Genomic DNA, 18772 nt, shown 5'->3' with positions numbered 1-18772 from the left:
TTCAGGCTTTTATTTTCTTACACTTGTGTTTATGATAAAAATGCATATTGTTAACATTAGAAATCTTACTTTTAGTAACAATTACAAGCAAATTACACATAGGCCAAGCGATAAACTGCTTTTAAGAGTGCTACCAATTCATCTGGCACTTCATAGATATAACATATGACAAAATGCTATTCCAGCTTGTCGCATTTTACAGTCTAATTTGGGAACAAAAAGTTGTAATTGTCAGATGTAGGGAGATGGGCAACTGCAACAAATGGAAAGGCTGAATGCACTTGGAAGATTGCATATGCATGTGCAAAAAGCAGTTACTTTTCACTACACGGTGTTTTTATTTCATGGGGTTGTTTTGTTTTTTTAGTAACAGCAGAGAATCTGATTTCCAAATTGTTCAATTAAAAGTTTTTCCAGAACTGGTGGTTAAGAGGGCAGAAATTTACTGAAGAAAATCTAATTGAATAAAAGGAGTTTTGAGGCAAAGCCCCAAGAAGATTGTGGATGTGTACATAAAAGAGCTTCAGGTAAAGTAATGAGTGCAGTTTCTGTCCACACTAGTGGTGGTAAGAAGCTACCCCAAAGGTGGAAAGAAACTGAGAATAAGGAATTAATCAGTTAAAATCCTGGGGAGCAAATACAGAAACTGAAATGGCTGTACATATCCTATCCCTATCCTAAATCATGTATTGATATAGCAACACTACTTTCCAACTCCTACCATTTATAGACTATGTATGTTACCAGTTTTAAGTGTTTTGTCACTGTTTTGAAGTGCTATGTACACTGTAGCTAAGAAATCTGATAATATCCAGGGCTGTACTTAGGAGTGTTGCCAGCAGGTCGAGGGAGGTGATCTTGCCCATCTGCTCAGCACTCATGAGCCCACATCTGGAGTGCTGTGTCCAGCTGTGGGCTCCCCAGCATATGGACATGCTGTAGGAGATACAGTGTGGGAATACAAAGATGATTAAGGGACTGCAGCATCTCTCATATAATGAAAGTGAGAGAGGTGGGATTATTTAGCCTGGAAAAGAGAGGGCTCAGGAGGATCTTACCAAAATGTATAAATATCTGATGGGAGAATGTAAAGAAGACAGTGGCAGACTCTTCTCAGTGGTATCCTGTGACAGGACAAGAGGCAATGGGCACAAACTGAAATACAGGAAATTCCATCTGAGCATAAGAAAACACTTTTTAACTATGAGGGTGGTTGAACACTGCAGGAAGTTGCCCTAGAAGGTTGTACAGTCTTCACTCTTCAAGTTACTCAAAACCCATTTGGGCACAGACCTGAGCAATGAGCTCTAGGTGACCCTGCTACAAGCAGACCAGGTGGACTAGATGATCCCCAGAGGTGCCTTCCAAACTCAACAAATCTGTGATCCTGTGATTTCCTGCAATTTCTCAGAAAGAGGACAGTGCAATGTATGTGCAGAATACTGCTGCTATGAAGTCATATTGGGTTTTATTTCAAGTGAAATATGGAATTTTCTTCAGGAATGACTAAGTGGTAACTTTTAATTGCTTTCTTAGTTTAGATGTTTTCTCCCTCTTGTGTTTTCCTAAGGTATGCAAATGTGAGTTGTTGTACTATAGAAACAGTGACTTTGAAACTGATTCAAAAAGGCAAGACAGAAAAATACCTCCAGTAAGTGAATGTACCAGACCGCTGCATTTGCTTCGTCTTACCCGTGAAATCAGAGAATCCATGGAAGCTGTCATCATCCACCCTGCAGGCTTCCATCAGGCTACCAAAGAGGGTGCCAATGGGGTCCAAAGGGTGTCCCACCCAGCCTTCAAGATTTGTTATTGAGGTTACTCCCCTGTGGAGAAGTTCTGTGGCAAAAAAAAATACACACAGAGGAGGGAAGGAGGGACAGAGAACTCATGTTAGTCCACCAAAACAATTACACAAATAAAACTGCTTAAAATGCCCTCAGTACAGAATTCAAAGTATTTCCAGTAGCTTCTGCATAGAAAGAGAAAATTGTATCTTTCAGAGTGAATAAACTGCCCTTGGTGAATATGTAAATGAGGAATAAGTAAAGAGAAAGAATGGAAGCCAAACTTTTTGAGCACTAGCAGTGTGTATTATGGGTCAAAAATTTCAATGGTAAACTCTTTTGAAATCTCTTTCTTGATATTACTAGAACTCTTCTGACAATGTCTGCTTGAAGAATTACAACAAAGACTTTTTTGGTACAACATTTACAACAATTTCCTCACTCAAAAAGACACAATACCCTTTTTACATTTGCAAGTTAATCTGACAGAATTGAAATAAAGGATAATATTCTAAAATGTGTTCTGATTTCATAAACTATGAACTTATCTGGCCGCTCTCTCTCTCTCTCTCTCTCTCTGCACTAAACTCAGGACTAAACGAACTCAGTAACTCAGTTACTTAAAAAAATAAAATAATCAAACGTTTAAATGAGGTATACAAGAAAAAATTGTCTTTTAATAGGATCAAGTGTATTTTTGGTAATTTTAGGATTTTAGTCCACAAATACCTTCATCAATATTCTTCTGTAGCCCTTACCCATTACTTGATTAGAACACACAAAAAAATTAAGTGTAATGATCTGGAGGAAGTGTGATTGTGGTAACAGGTATTAGCAATTCCCCAGATCCACATCATATGACAACAACCCCACTTTGACATGGGGAACTGTCAAAAAAAAGCCCAGCTTGTTTCCTCCTAGACATATAGACACAGGTAAACTATGAGAGACCAGATGCATTATTAACTATCCTTTAAAAACTGTATACAAGCCCTTATGGCTGCTCTGCTTGTCTCTCTGTCACACATTAACTTGTACATCCCTTCACACTCTCTTGTTCACAAAGTGAACCATACGCATTACACTTTTAAGTCCTGCTTCCTCCTATTTAAATGCGTGGAGCTACAAAATGAAACACAGACACACTGTTAGAATGGTGGAGGTTTTTTTAAAGAATCCATTGGTACATAATATGAAAAAAAACCAAGTAAAGCACTGCATTTCTAACAAATAGCACATACTAAAGACAATAGCAGAAGTAAGGAATAATACCAAGAAGGATTCAGCAGGGTGACTTCTTACTGATTCACTTTGTTCTATTTATTCTGTTGTACCTACTTGTGAGCTTCTCTTGTGTCATGACAACCAAAGGCTTCTATTGTCTAGTCAGAGACATTTAACTTAAAATCACACAAGTGGCTCCATGGACATCAGATCAGTCTCATGAATAAAAGCTAAGCAGAAGCATGTGGTGTTTATTTGCTGATCGAAAGCTGGGTTGTAGCTGCAGTTTGCCTCTGCTCATAGAGACCAGCACACTTTAGAATATGAAAAGAGTCTTTTTAAAATTCCCCATGAGATTAAAAAATAAAAAAAAAAATGAGTGACAACAGAGAAACAACAAACTACTTTGTTTCAGGACAGGATGGATCACATTTCATGTACTCTTTTAAAATGATAATAGAATATTAGATGATAGCTACACAAACTGCTCACAAGGAAAGGAATTTAACAGAGGTACTGAATGTCTACATGCTGCACTAGCAACTGGGAATGAAAAGGAGCACTATTACGAGCAGCAAACTTGCAACAGACTCCTCACACCTGCCAGTGGTACCAACACACAAAGTCACACAGGCACACAGGCACCTCCCTTCTCAACAACAGTGTTCAAAAAAACCCTTACTCTTGGTTCCGTGGGAAAAAAATACAGAGCCATATGGGAACTCCAGCTAAATGTCTTTCAGCTAGGTACATGTCTTGTCTTCTAAACGCTTATTTCTGGGAAAGCATCTGAACACAGACTTGAAAAATTTACATGTATGATTTCATACTGGTATTTTTGAAGGATACGCACAGTTTAGAATAACAGAGAAGATCTAAAAATTTGAATGAAAGGATTAATGTAGCAGCTGAGAAAGTAATTCCAGTTTTTCCACATGCACTCTTCTACACAAAGACATCCTCTTCTTCCACTGCCTCTTCGAACTACAAAGGTTCAGAGCAGCACTATTTTGGGTTGCAAGGATCATGTGCCACAGAAACTATATAACTTTATCTGAAGGAGAACATTCCTCCCCCAAAAAAAACCCAAAAAACCAATCGTAGTGCTCAGTGGAATACCACAAAGTATTTTATAAAAAACAGTGTTAAAGAAAACCAAACAAAACCAAAAAAACCCCAGACAATAAAACAACCAAAAAAACCCCCCCACAAAAACTCAGTCCTCCTCTATTCAGAGAAACTAAAATTTTAAGCATTCTAAGAGATCCTCTTGGAACACACTGCCAAATTTGATGAATTTTGTACAGTGTTACCCTCCACTTCAGGCTTACACCTCAGAATATAAGCTCAGCAAAATTATAGATCAGAGAAATGAATCAAACACTTGACATGGCAAATGCAAAGTTCTGTTCAAAAACTTGTAAACAGGGTTTTCATTGTATAACCAAGACCTCTGACTGGAATAAAGGCTCTATCATGGCATATATATTGGAAAAGGGTGATAAGAGCCCTGCACAGCTCACAACACAGTTTACAGAAAACCTCACATCCAGAATGTGACATTACCACTATCCAAACTGAAGAGTTAAAAGTCATCTTTTTCACTTCAGTTTCAAAACCAGTCTCCTCATGTGAACTTCCTGGTGTTACTGTAAACTTGCATGCCCTTTGCCCTCCTCTTCCCCACATTTACCTTTCTTCTGAGCCCGGAACATTTCCAGCTGTTTCTGCTGCTGCCTCCTTAGTGTGTTAACAATAGCTATTGCTAGCCTCAGTGCTTCTCGTGGGTATCCATGAGATCGTAACGCATCCACCCTCGCGCAGGCTGTAGGAACATGTTCTAAAACAGAAAGAATAACTGAAGAATAGCAGTGCCTCCATAAACGCAATGGCCTGTTTTGCTAGGTTACTCAAAAGGGCCTTTTTGTTTCAATTTTCTTCTGTTTTGTTTTGTTTTTAAAGCTATGCAAGAGAGACTTAAAGCACTACTTCTGAGCCAACGTTTCAAGGGAGCCTCTGTTCTTTTTGCCAGGCTTTTCATCCCTCTCCCCACCACCTCCCCCCTCAAAATAATGCCACAGAAAATGAACAAAGCATCAAGTCATGGAAACATCTTTCCGGTTTAGCCACTTACCGTGCCAGAGGGGCCACCCCTGAGAGTCAAAGAGCAAGTTTTCAGTGTCGTCATGGTAACAGTAGTTGGTGTATAGGTCACTGCTGATAATGTGCTGTAAGTGGCTGTCCTGCCAGTGCAGATCGCACGCCTCAATGGCTCGAGTAAACACTGTCCGGTGTGGCCTGTTCGATGAATCTGTCATTTTCACAGGTTTAGAAAGCTGCATCAGCTTTTACTCACTCGCACACGAGTCAGTCATTCACAGTATTCCTGTCTCGTGCCTATTCACCAACCCCCAGCCGATGGCAGTCTGCCTTGCCCCTCTCCACCAAGCAGCCTGGAGATGACATTTCACATCCCATTATAACCCGAGAGCTCAGACCGTGTGCCAATCATCTTGCATTCAGAGAGAGATCTAGCATGGCTGATGGCAGACACGACTTTGCACAGAGAACTGCTAAAGGTGAAGTATATTCAACAGCATGTGTAAACAAGAAGTATATGGCACTCAAGCATCCTCAGTGTCTCTCCTCAGATCCACAGCTGTCAGAATGAAGGAGGGATAAACTGCATAAAAGATTTGTAGTTTTTTTTTCCGAGAAGTGACACTAACTTTGAGCACTTGCATAACTTTGTTGGCCATGAACATATACAAATACTATTAATAAAGTGAAGTCCTGAAGCCATGGGGAAGACATAATCCTCACTGGATATCTTCCTGTGGCAAAATTTCTCTAGTGACATGACACTACATTTATCAGTGTTCAGAAACCATGTCACAGTTATGAACAGCTTGCGCAGCTTGGTCTGAACATGATGAGCAAGCAAAATATCTCTGTAAGGGTCATCTGCTGAAAGAACTTATCTTCCTGGCTAGTTGTAAAATTTAATAATGAGCCAAGATTTTTCCTTCACAGGTGATCTTGCCAGAAAAAGAAACAACAAAAAACTAAGAGGAGATCTGACACCTATCAAGAAATTTAAACTTTATTGCAATTGTATGCAATATGTATCATTACTGATGGTTTGTGGATTATGAGCAGTTTTACCTGCAAAACCAGCCTGCACTTTGCCTAGTTAATAAAAGTCATCTTTGTTTAAAGAGGACTGTAAAAATCTTCTGTCAGATCTGATCACATTTTAGGTCAGAAAGCATGATATCGAGTACAAAACGACACCTCTTCCAAGACGGCAGCATTGCAGCTGCACCCTCCACACACCTAGTAATGCAGACAGCACATACAGAGCACATCCCACAGACAGATGCTTTAGTTTCTCACATACAAGTTTAATATGGTTTAAACAGATCCCTCTTTAAGCTGCTATCTAGGCTTTGTAACTGCCAACAAAATAAAAATCACAATAACAAAACACTAGATTATAGTCAAGCAGTGAAACAACAGGCTTTTACACAGCATACTTCAAGGACATCAAATTTTCATGCAACAACAGTTAGAAACACCAAGTGAAGAGTTGGAAGACCTAAAAAAGCACAAATACCTGCTCTAAAAATGTTACAGCCCCGGTATAACAAAAAAAACCCCATCTGTTCTTCTGCAAAGACAGTATTGGTACAACCGATTTGGCCTGGTCAGTCCTCAATGGGAAAGTTATTTGTCCCAGGAAAGAGTGCTGAATTCTGCAAGGCTAGAGCATATCAGGTAGAAGCTATATTACATGGTGCAGTCAGTGTATATATTTAGGCTCACCTTGGTTAGCATTTGCACCCTGAGGCAAAGCATTGGTTAAATTGGGCAGCTCATTCCCATGGTTTCCATCTTCCCAGGGACAAACATCCACACTGTTCCATTTTTTCAGCTGTTTTAGCCAACTGGACTTCTGCTCCAACTTGCAGTGAGGATTTAAGACGATACACATCCACAGAGCACCTGATTTTAAAAAAATTGCTAAATTATGTTTTCTATTAAAAATGCAGCAGCCAACAACTAATTGCAAACAAAGGCCAGTATATACTTTTTCTCCACTCAAAGGCTACACTGCTTGTTTCCTAGCTACGCTTAACACCACACAGATTGAAATCTTGACACAGGCACTTGGGGCTGGCGTGGCCAATCTGAAGCAGCTAAAAGATGGTACCAAGCCAGCCTTCTCAATTAAAAGGCATTAGCAGGTCTTTTCTATTAGAAATCCAGAGTTCCCAGTGTATCATCAGAAAGGAATATAAGTCAAAGGCAAAAAAAAAATTTACATAAAATAACAGAAGTTACGTTAACCAAATTTGTCTTCTAATTCTTGTATTAGAAGTCAAAGTTATTTTATATTAATGAAAACTATGCATCTTTCAGATTCACATTATGGGAACCAAAGAAGTACATTATTAAGACATGAATTTTGTAAACATATACTTTCACACTCAGAAACCATCAGAAGTACCCATGTAACTCATTCCCAAATGCATCTGGGTCTCAGACAACCAGTAAACACTAGTTTAGCAATGTGATAGGAGTAAGACATTTTTACGGCAATTACTTTGGTAATTTGGTTACTCTAGAAAATTTGTTTCACATTTTCTGTTCAGGTGTTCCAAGGGAAGGTTAATTTGTGCTGACATATCACACACAGCACCACTTCAGACACTGCTCCCTAAGATTATACAGCACAGCAGGGATAAATGCATCTGGGTGTCTAGCAGCAATTTTCAAGTGGAAAGGTTTTTCTCTAAATCAACTGTCCCTTCACCAGCCTGAACTTTGACAAAAGCATGAAGACATCTCAAAGTACTGTTTAGCAACAGTTTAATTTGCTCATTAAGAATGTTCCTTATACACTAAAAGAGATTCAGAGACTATGTTTAGACTACACAATATTCATGACAGGCTGGAAAAAACCAATACAAATGCAGCTGGTTCTTCTAGGATAACAAAAGTCTCACATTCTGGGATTCTTTTGCTAACTAAAAATCAAAATTGATACCCAGGGCAGAGGGAATCACATCACATTCATTCCTAAAATAACTCAGGTCACAGCACAGGAGCCAATGGAAACACACCATGATTCTTAAGATTAGATTTCCTGCTATTCAAGACATGTTAGGGAAAGCAATATCAAAAAAATCTGAAAACCAAAACAAAATCTGTTATGTTACTATTCAGAACACCAGAGAGACACTGAACTACTGCAGTTTATTACTACACAGAAGGACAGCAATTGTTCTGGGTTTAGGGAAGTGTCTGAAACTTGCCATAGTGGGGGTGAATAAAGCTAACACCATTTTTAAAAATTTCTCTTAAAACCAAATCCTATTATTTTCTATAGGCACACTTGCCAGCACACTTCACTCTCCAAAATGAGTCAAATTACAACTGTTTCTTTATTAAGCATCAATGATCCAGTACTGCCCAAGACAGAAGGACTACATTTCTTGCAATGTGCAAAACAAAATACAAGATGCAGTACATTGGAAAGCCTTGGAGAACAGTTGTGGACTTGCTCATTTATTTTCAAAATCAAGTATTACTTGAAGACATTGCACTGTACTTCTCAGTATCTAACAACAACAACAAAATCACAGCAAAAACCCCACAAACAAACAAAGAACACCATCAAAGAAACCACACACCAAATAACCAACCTACCGAACTCCCCCACCCCAAAACGCCAACAACTCACCAGTATGATACTTTGTAACCAGATTCCCAGTGTTTTCAGACTGAAGCAAAGGCAAAGTGGAAGATCTTAAACCCATTTGGTAAGTATTCCAATCATTCATGAAAGCAGAACACACACTACTGTGTTGCACCATGCCCCTAAAGAATAAGTGGCCTTTTTTTGTTCTCCACATCAGAGAAACACCACTAGAGGCAAGAGAATTCACCAGCCTCCTAAGGAAGCCCCATCATACATGGGTACATCTATGAGGCAGGAGAGGGCAAAGATAACCCAAAGTACCAAAATTCTTTAAAAACATCTGTAGTTTCACGTGGGAAACTATGCCAAGGCTAACTACATTGTACACAGTCTCTGAAATAGTAGTTGTCTCTCAAACTCAGGCAATTTTCATGTAAAGAACTTCTGTATTTCCAATAACTCCCTCACAAACCACTTAAAATTTCAACAGAACCCTCAACTGCACCCTGCTCGCTCTGACTTCAGAGAAAGCTGCATGCATATCTGAGATCTCAAACAGCTTTGATGGCTGATTCCCTGCAGGAAGAGGAGTGTGAAACAAAACTCCTCCACCAGAAGATGAAAAGGGAATAGAAAGAGCTCCTGCAGTGCTACAAAGCCTACCACCTGGAAGAAGGATGCATAATGCCAGTGACTCCACACTCTTCAACCTATTTGGATTTCTAGGTCTTTTTGGTTAGTTTGGTTTGTAGTGGAGGGTTTTTTTTGGTGTGATTTTTTTTCCATCTCCCCTCTCTCCCTCCCTGCCCCAAGTGTGTGCATTTACCTCTATTCATATTTCTTCTTACTTCTGCTCCCTAAACACCTTCCCCTGACATCTGCTTCATTCTGGCCATTTCAATTCACTGATTCCTGCCCTGTTCCTCATGCTGAAAATTCTGAGGAAAACGTTCACTTGTGCCCAGATTTTATACCATGCCAAGTGGCAGGAGCCTGGAGGATATCCTTACTCCACTCTGATGCTGCTCAGTGGGAGCCCCCCCAAGCCAGCCCTTAAATGTCACCACCAACCTGAAGGCCTACTCTAGTCTCAAACAAGACAGTCTCTATTTCTGCCTGGTGGCTCCCACCTGGGGAAACTGCTGATCGTGTTTACCCTTTACAACAGATACAGCCCATGGAAAAAACGAACATGAGCTACTCACAATTTGCAATAAAGGTATCAGAATCAATTTCCAGTGACTTCAGCCTAGAAACTGCTATTGGCAACAGTTTATGCTCCAAAGAAATCAGAACACATTCTAAGATACATTCCTAGCATTCTTATGTTTACATGTTTGATTACATTTAATGATGTCACCAATACAAACTACAGTATGAACAAAAGTCTCATCAAGTAAAAGAGACACCAAAACACAGAGAAAGTATTTGTGTTTACAAACTGCTTTTCTCTCTAATACAGCTCTCTCTCCTTCCTATCTCCTTTTCCCCAGATTTTTTTCCATACTGGTTCTCAGCAGACACACACATCTTTCCCCCACCCCAAACTGCATGCTATTGAAACACAATTGAAGCTCTTGTTTAAATCCCTGGACTCTAACCTATGTCTTTTCAATACAAAACTACTCACAGCACAGTGGCAAAACAACCACAATTCAATATACAAGGAATTTTCACCAGAAAATGATTGGAAAATATGACATGTTGCAATTGCAATTTGATACTAATTTCACAAGGGAAAGGGTATTAGAGCTGTCACATTCCTTATAGTAAGGAATTGCCTAATTTGATTCAACACTAATCTCTTGACCTGAAAAAAGGTAGCTTTGCCAAAACAGACCTTTGCTTCAGATAGACCTCCTTTTGAAAATGCATAGCTATCATTCCTCTTTAGGTTTGTCATGCCACCAAAAAAAACCCAAAAAACAAACAAACCACAAAACAAAACAAAACAAAAAACCACCACAACAAAAACCAACAAAAGGAAACATTCACATGCAAGCCTTCCTTGTACATACAAGGGAATATCAGTACTTTTATGTTTCTCTGGACACATCCATACCTTTGAATTTATGGGCTAGAGAGGGACAGCATGCATTTACATTGATCAGGATTTAAATATGCAAACTGAGAAACATTAAAAGCATTAAGTTGCTGTAAAGTAGATGTAGTATAGAACAGGGTAATTACACAACCTGTGTACACATGTATCCATGAAGTTAAAGGAAGTGCAAGGGATGTGTATGGTCTCTCCCAAGAGATTAAGCATAGCTCACTTTTCATAAACCCCATTATATTTTACTGTTGCCCCAGTAAATGGGAAGGTGGTGATGGAAACAATTTTAGGGGGGTCCTAGGACACTGATCATTACTGAGGACCCAGCATACAGTTTGATTACACTCTGTTTGAAATCTGTTTGATTACACTCTGCTTTCCTAAAAACACCATGCTATCATGTCAGGGCTGCTGTACAGCTGACCTTGGGTCAGCACTTCCTCATTCACAACACCATATGTAATTAATGGCTGAGACTTGGCCTTTGCTTTGCAATTCTACACTTCATATACTTTAGAACAAGCACTGCATTTCCGAAATTAAAATATGCAAGAAACAGGTGCTGTAACATTTCTTTGCCCTTTCCATTAATGTGCAATTTTATCTTAAAAAATAAGCTACAGAAGTAGCATTTGACCATTTCAAAGAATATGGAGCCAGGTAACCAAGATCATTCCCTTTGCCCAACCCACAAAACAGCTCCAGCACCTGCTGCACACTTGCCACTGTGTCCCACTTGAGACTAATCAATTCTATTACAAAAGCATAATCTTCCAGCATTGTAAGTGCCAGAAGAAAAACAAAACTAGCAGACAGAACCTGTGAACACTTTGAGGTACAAGTGTCAGCAAAGGAGTTTGAAGTGTTTACATCTGTATTTTAAACACATACCCACTTTCACTGGGACAGCCACTACCTCAAAGAAGGTACTGTGTGGTGTTTATTGCTTCTGAATGAGAATGACAAGTGCCTTCAGAATAACTGGCAAAGCCACTGCCCTTCTCCAGGCATGGAGAGATCTCCACCAGAACAAAGCATAATCACAAGTCCCACTGGAGACTGCTCCAATTAAACAGTTGCTTTTACAGAACGGTAAAGATAGACAAAATGCTTCAGGACTGTTCCCTCTTCAATTAGAGCACCAAGGAAAACTACTCGTACTCAGTTGCACCCAAGTTGCAATTTTATTCACAAAAATTCCTTAATGCTTTCTGGTTTCAATGTTCTGCCTTCAGAAAAAACGGCTTTCTATGGGTGCTGTGTTTCTTGGAGAACCGAGTACTTCATTTTGCTCTAATTCATTCTGTTACTGAATTAAACTGTGATGTATTGGTCTTGACAAGCGCTTCACACTGATTGCATTGTGTATGATAGCACAATCACCACGCATGCATTTCACACGAGCTGGCTGATTAATGCAATAGATTACCTGCAACACCAATGGCATGAGGGAATCACTGCCCTTCTGCAGGCTAACCTGCAAGCACACACTTCAGAGAGGGGAAGTGTAAAGGAGACAAAATAAAACACCTAATTCCTTAAGATTCCCTTTCTTGCTGCTGCTATAAGGGTTAAAGGCACATGTGCATTTGGCTGAAACAGGTATATACATATTGAGATTCTATTCTAAGCTATCAGCACCCACTGATTTCTGTGTCAAGTGACTACAAACCTTTGTTTTCTATGTTTTTGACTTTTAGCACAATGGAATAAGGAACTGACCACATACATCTGACATTTTGCATGAGCCTGTTGTTCTGGGTTATGACCTTTCAAGTACGTTTTAAAAATTCCTGCATCTTTGCAGACATTGCCATTCGACCAAAGGGTTTCAAAGGTTTTCAAAGAACAGCAATTTGCTTGAAAGGCACAGTTTACAATGTGTCAGTCGACTAGATCTCCCCAAGAGGATATTAAAGATCAGTCACGTGTTCATTAGATACCCCTCCATGCATCTATAGTCCTCTATAACCTAACCACTGTAGCAAGACTAGGGCTATTAGTCTACAAAGCTAAAGGGAAGTATAAAGAACCTGCAAATGAACCCGATTAACTTCCTCATATTTAGAAAACTATTTAATAATTTGTTTATAATCAATCAACTGAAGGCAAAATCACTGCTAATACTAACATATATAGTACAAAACCAGTTCTTTATCTCAATATAATTCTTCATCATTTTAACTAGTTGCCAATATTTACAGCTAGGTGGTGAACAAAAAGTATGCCCCTGACCAAAATATGCATCAAATATTTTACCAATTACTTTATCTAGCAATATACTCTCAGTAGTCACAGGCTATCTTCAGAGACTTCAAGAATTTTTAGTAGAAAAGTTGATGTGACTATAACTTTAAATGTATTAAGCTACTTCCATAAAAATTATCCTGGAGATGAATGAATTCCTCTCAGAGTTAATTTTTTAGGGAGAGGCGGAATGGGAAATGTTTGTCCAACAAAACAAGCTATTAATAAAACAGAGAAATGGAAATACCTCTCCCTTATGAGGGATGAAAGTACCTCTCCTTTACAAAAAACAAACCCTAAAAACAGAGCACTCCCTTGCACACTGGGAATCACAACTGCCACAACTATTCTCACAGAATGTAAATAATGCTCTGTAACTGACCAAAGGAATACATTCCAATTGTCTACTTTGAATGGCTTTCAACATTTTTGTTTCCCAAGTCACTTCTATCTTCCAGTCCAAACATGATTGCTGAGTTTTCACAAAAACAGCATTACTTCAATTATAATTTCTAATACAAGAATCTAGCAGAGCACCTGGCTAGACAGTTCATTGACTGCCTACCAGAATTAAAAATTCTAAGGCTATTTCTAGTTTTTTAGTTACATTTGCCAGCTCCAATTACAATTTTCAGCTACCTTTTGTGGGTTTAGAAAAAAACATTCTTTACAAAATTTTTAGTCTATGTAATAGATAAATTATAAAGGATTTCTTTTGTCTTGATTTGACACACCCAAGCAGACTGATATTCTTGCACCTCTCACTTCCAACTTTTGAGGGTTTTTTCCGATACTTATTCACAGACAAAACAAACAAACAAACAAACAAAACAAAACGGAAAACAGCACAAGGCTAGATGGCTGAATCACAGGTAAAGCTCAGAAATTAGTGAAGACTCAGTAATTCCTCCCCATGAATCTATCACTTCTCTCTAGCTCTGGTATTTACTAGAAGGGGCACTGGAAAATTGAATGGCAGCCCAATGTTACTGAAGTATGAAAAATAAAGAGTGTGAGGAAGCAAAAAATAACACTAAGTATCAGCTTGGCTAATAGTAAAACTCTGTCCATAATCTTTGCAGACATGATTCCACAGTTACAGTAATGAGTTGTGCACCAGCTTCAACCCATAACATTTTTAGGACATTTATAAGTAAATCAGTTCAACAACACAGGAATAAAAACAACAACTGCTTTTATGTGAGTACATAAAAAAATCTGAAGTATTTTCCAACTGATCAGAATGGAAATGCAACTTTCTGTATGGCATTAAAAATAAACCCCTCAACCTATGCTTACACACATAAACGTAATTACTGTGACCATTGTTTCTGAAATCTGATAAATGCCACAAGATTAGCTCAGTTGGTTAGAGCATGGTGCTAGTAACACCAGGTTGTGAGTTTGATCCCTATATGGGCCATTCACTTATGAGCTGGATTCAGTGATACTTCTGGGTCCCTTCCAACTCAGAATATTCTGTGAAATTACCTAAAAAAACACTTCTACTGTCAGACTCCAGTCTCACACACACCCTCCTCATTTCAAATACTACTACAGCAATGTCAGTAAAGGAGGAAAAAGGAAATGATCTCCAGAAAAGGTGGATGAAATCTGTCTTTGAGAACAGCAGTCTGGCTTCATTCACTGAGGAAATGAAGGTGACAGCATTAACCAAGACACTGTAGGGTCATGACAGCAATTTAAGTTGTCATCCATAACTCAGGTCTTAGAACAGCAAAACTGTCTTGTGATGCAAATTCTGACCTACTGTTAACACCTCCAACAACAGAAATCATTCAAAGATACTGACATAAATTAACAGCTTGTTCTGTGAAAAAGCAGGTGTAACCTTAAGTTCATGACCTGAGGGTACATGTGTTTCATAAGACCAGGACAGCTGAGACTAAACAATATTAATGTAACCACCACCTAAGCAAAGACAGCCTGCTGGATATGATACAGTTTAAAACACAAATATGCATAAGATACCACTCTACCTAGAAAGTCCCATGATGGAAGACCAAGGGAAATGGTGCATCCAACCTCCTTTCAAACACTTCCTACAGCTTTCATTTCAAGGCCAGAAATGCCCTCATGCCCTAAATGACTAATCTATACCTAGAAATTTGAAGTTAACTTTATTTTTTGTAAGTGCAGGGCATGGGTACTTTCTTTAGTTTTAAGGCAATATATGATGCAATTATAAGTGGGGATATTCAACAATGCAAAGATAATATGCATATAAACTTGGCAGTCAAATTTCAAAGTTAGAGTCTTGCTGTACTGTTTTATAAAAACCATAAAATATGGGGAAAAGTGAATGTCTCTACTACGTGGTTGACCCTAAAAAGGGATTGCAGGAAGTATGCAGGTCCAGAAAAATGGTACTAGAGCCCCAAAACTGTAATGAATGCTTAACTTTATTCGTTCTTTTTCATGGCAGGCCTGGAGTAATCACCAAATCTGGCACCAGGAAGGAATTTCTCTAGGGGCACCCTGGCAACAACTGTAGCTGCTTTTGTCCTTTTCCCCCCTCCACTTAAGCACTAAGCACAGATAATCTGTTCAGAACAGCTGGCATGTCCCACTCATACAAGTTTGTCTCTAAATGCAAAGGGAAGGAATGCCTGAGACAGAAATATAGACAGAATATAGCTTCATTCAGTTAAGGTTAAAAGAATCAAACTTGCTGTTTTCTAGAGATGACTATAAATTTTTATCAGGAAAAATTCAGAGTGGTTTCCAAATTTAAAAAAAAAAGGTATTACTTAACACTTGAGCATTAGTTTGCTCATGGCAAAATGGTAGTTAAATCTCTCTTAATTAGTCTATAATGATTCCTTTCCTAACCTCAACATTTAGAATTAAGCATTAGATGAGAAGTGTTACTAATAAAGGCCCAGGCATGATCCATCAGGAAATACATTGTACTATTTCTCTGTATCACATGACCTTGTAAAATGGTATTTTAGTGTAACTTTTAACATAAAACTGTATCATTCTAATCCAGAAAATGGCCAAAATACCAGTAAGCATGAAATAAAAACAGACTACCAGCCTGACCCAACATTAAAAAGTGGTATATAACCAAGCAAAGTACTACTGAAAGCCCACTAAGACTTTCAGATCTACTGCAGCAAAGTCATCTTATCCACTCCAGAAATTCCTTTATAGCAACAGTCCATTTAATACACTAGTATATATTTAATATATTAACATAAAGGATTGTACAAATGTCACTGGGAACTGCTTTATCACAAGAACAAGGCTCATTTCAAAACCATAAGAAGTTCCTACACTTAAAAACTTTAGATTCCCACAGCTAGCTGAGGTAGAGAGGAGAACGTAGAGAGTACCATTTAAGTTCTCAACATCATAAAATGAGATGACTAAGAGAGACCCAGATCAGCATGAAGCAAAACCAGAACACATTCACCAACTCTATTTACTGTTCTGCCTTGCCAAGGACCTCTTTGGACACAACCTCGTCCCCGTCACAAAGCAAACATATTTCTACTTCACAAGAAACTAATCCCTGACTTAAAGAAAAACAGCTCTCCTGCCCCTTTAGGAGTTCTTAAATATCGAAATTGAGGAAATTGACCAGAAATGTTTGTTTTGCAACATGCAAACTATGCAAAGTTTCTTCACCATGAACACAAGCAACAGGATATGAAGACACTGAAAATGATAGTTCACAGGAAAAAAAATCTGATTCTGCAATCTACATGTTGACAAGGTGTTGGGCTCCATCACTCCATCAAGCAGTAGATACTTGTCTTAGATTCTACTTGACTGCTTTCATCAGATTAAGCACTGGGATTTAATTTAAAAGTTTCAGCTTTATTAAGCTGTCACAAGAGCAGCCCTACTTAATAACAGTAGCTGCTCCAATTATGGCCTGGTTTAGGGTTGACAAGTGTAATGATTCATTCATGGCATATGAGAAGGAATAAAAAGTTGTTTTGCATCACAGCTTTAAAAATGTGGGCACTTTTTTCATTTAATTTGTCACTTAGCTTTTGCTAAGAGGACTGTTAAATTGCAGTAAGAGGCAAATGGGGCTTTTAGTTTAAATACAATCCCCATATTTAAATTATCTGTAATGGCACAGTGTTAGAGTGGGAACACTATTGTTTCACAGTAGGCCCTGATGGTGACATGTGACATTTGTATTCAGGTCTGGTATTATCCATGTGGCTAAAGGGCTTCCAATTTCATTTCACAGCCAGAAGCCTGCAGAAAACACCAATTAACTTGCAGATCCCATTTGCCCACAAAACAGTCTCTTCCCAGTGTCTGGCATCTGGCAGTGCTCAACATTTAATTCCAAAGCAGCACCTCACAGCTATGACGATTCCTGTGCTGGGGTACAGAGTGAATTTCCCCCCTTTTTTAAGGGAAATCTTTTCATTTTTCATGAGAACAAGCAACTTTTACTTCATTTTTCATGGATGACTATTAATGACTTACTCATCTACTAAGATTACACAGTCCATTTTATTTTGCTCTAGACTGCAAAGAAAGCTAACTGACATTTCCTTCAAATCACGAGATCTCAGCTCAACAGGCATCAGCAGGTATTTACTGTGCATTTCCATCTTCATACCCCATTTTATCAATGCAATCTAATTAAAAGGTAAACCAAGAGGCTTCAGATAATTAATCACTATGACATCCCAAACTCCTCAACCATGGCCACCACAAGTCAAATATCTAAAGATCAGCATGTGAAATTTATTTATTGAGCTACCATTTAAACAGCAACGTGAAGAATTCCAACTCTGCTTTAAACTCCACAAAGAGGAATTTATGTATTACTGTGACAGGTTGGAAGTGACCCCCAGTGCATCACTGAAATTACATCTAAATTCTCCTAGTTTGAGAAGCATCTGAGCAAACCTTAGAGCTAACCTGTAACCTTTCCAACAGGATACCTCTGACATTCTGTAGGCAGCATATAGCTTATCCCATTCTTTGATGTAGAACAGGGAATCTGCTAGGCAGTTACTACATTCTTAGTCCCTATTTGGAGGTTTTAAAAAACAACTGCCTAGTTATGTGGAAGGGGTTTTTTTGTTAACACGATGCTTTTGAATTATAAGTTGCTTGAGAAATTAGGACTTTGTACTAAAAATTGTCGGATGCATACTCAGACCTAAAGTGTTTGATTTGGGGGCCTTGAATGGAGGTTTTGGTGGTTTTATTTTTAGAGGAGTTTTCATTTTTATTTTAGGTGTGTGGGGTTTTGCTATTGTTGTTCTTGTTAAATCAGCACTTTCAAGTATTCAAACCCAATCTGACTTCTACTGAAATCAGCAATTTACCACAAACTTGAAGAAGAACTGTTATCAAAGCTCAGTGCGTCCTTCCAGTACCCTTGCCAATACCCAGTGCCAGGCAGGAAGCTTCACTTAAATTCTAATGAAAGGCTCAAATGACCCAGGCAGGGAGCAAAGCTGAAGTTATTTAAGTATGCTTAAAAGTCCATGCCAAGATGGAACTGACAAAATGGCCATATGCCTAGCAGTTGGCAGACAGCATACCAAGGCAAGCAAGAGAGCCTTTATTTAGCAGAGTCTATATTTACTTACTTTTTATGCCCTAAAATTCTCCCTAATTACAACAAATTGCTACTTTAACTGTGACACAAATGAAGAGTATAACTAAAAGATTTTTTTAAAAGACATACATATATGCCTCTCCCAGATTATTCTGAACAGGTAATAAAAAACATTGAAAATGCAGAAG

The 18772-nt window shown here is 38.6% G+C and overlaps 1 protein-coding gene across 1 annotated transcript in view; it reads right to left on the bottom strand.

Annotated features, from left to right (window-relative positions):
* ZSWIM6 (zinc finger SWIM-type containing 6) overlaps window positions 1-18772 on the bottom strand; it is a 107907-nt gene that overhangs the window by 15004 nt on the left and 74131 nt on the right. Inside the window, exons 5-8 of the mRNA XM_063422801.1 lie at window positions 6837-7016; window positions 5146-5322; window positions 4705-4851; window positions 1693-1839 (exon numbers count right to left, since the gene is read on the bottom strand). Coding sequence (XP_063278871.1) covers window positions 1693-1839; window positions 4705-4851; window positions 5146-5322; window positions 6837-7016 — 651 coding nt within the window. The remainder of the gene's footprint in view (window positions 1-1692; window positions 1840-4704; window positions 4852-5145; window positions 5323-6836; window positions 7017-18772) is intronic.

The sequence above is a fragment of the Prinia subflava genome, chromosome Z, assembly GCF_021018805.1.
Source record: "Prinia subflava isolate CZ2003 ecotype Zambia chromosome Z, Cam_Psub_1.2, whole genome shotgun sequence".
NCBI lineage: Eukaryota > Metazoa > Chordata > Aves > Passeriformes > Cisticolidae > Prinia > Prinia subflava.
This window is presented reverse-complemented; position numbering and strand designations above follow the sequence as displayed.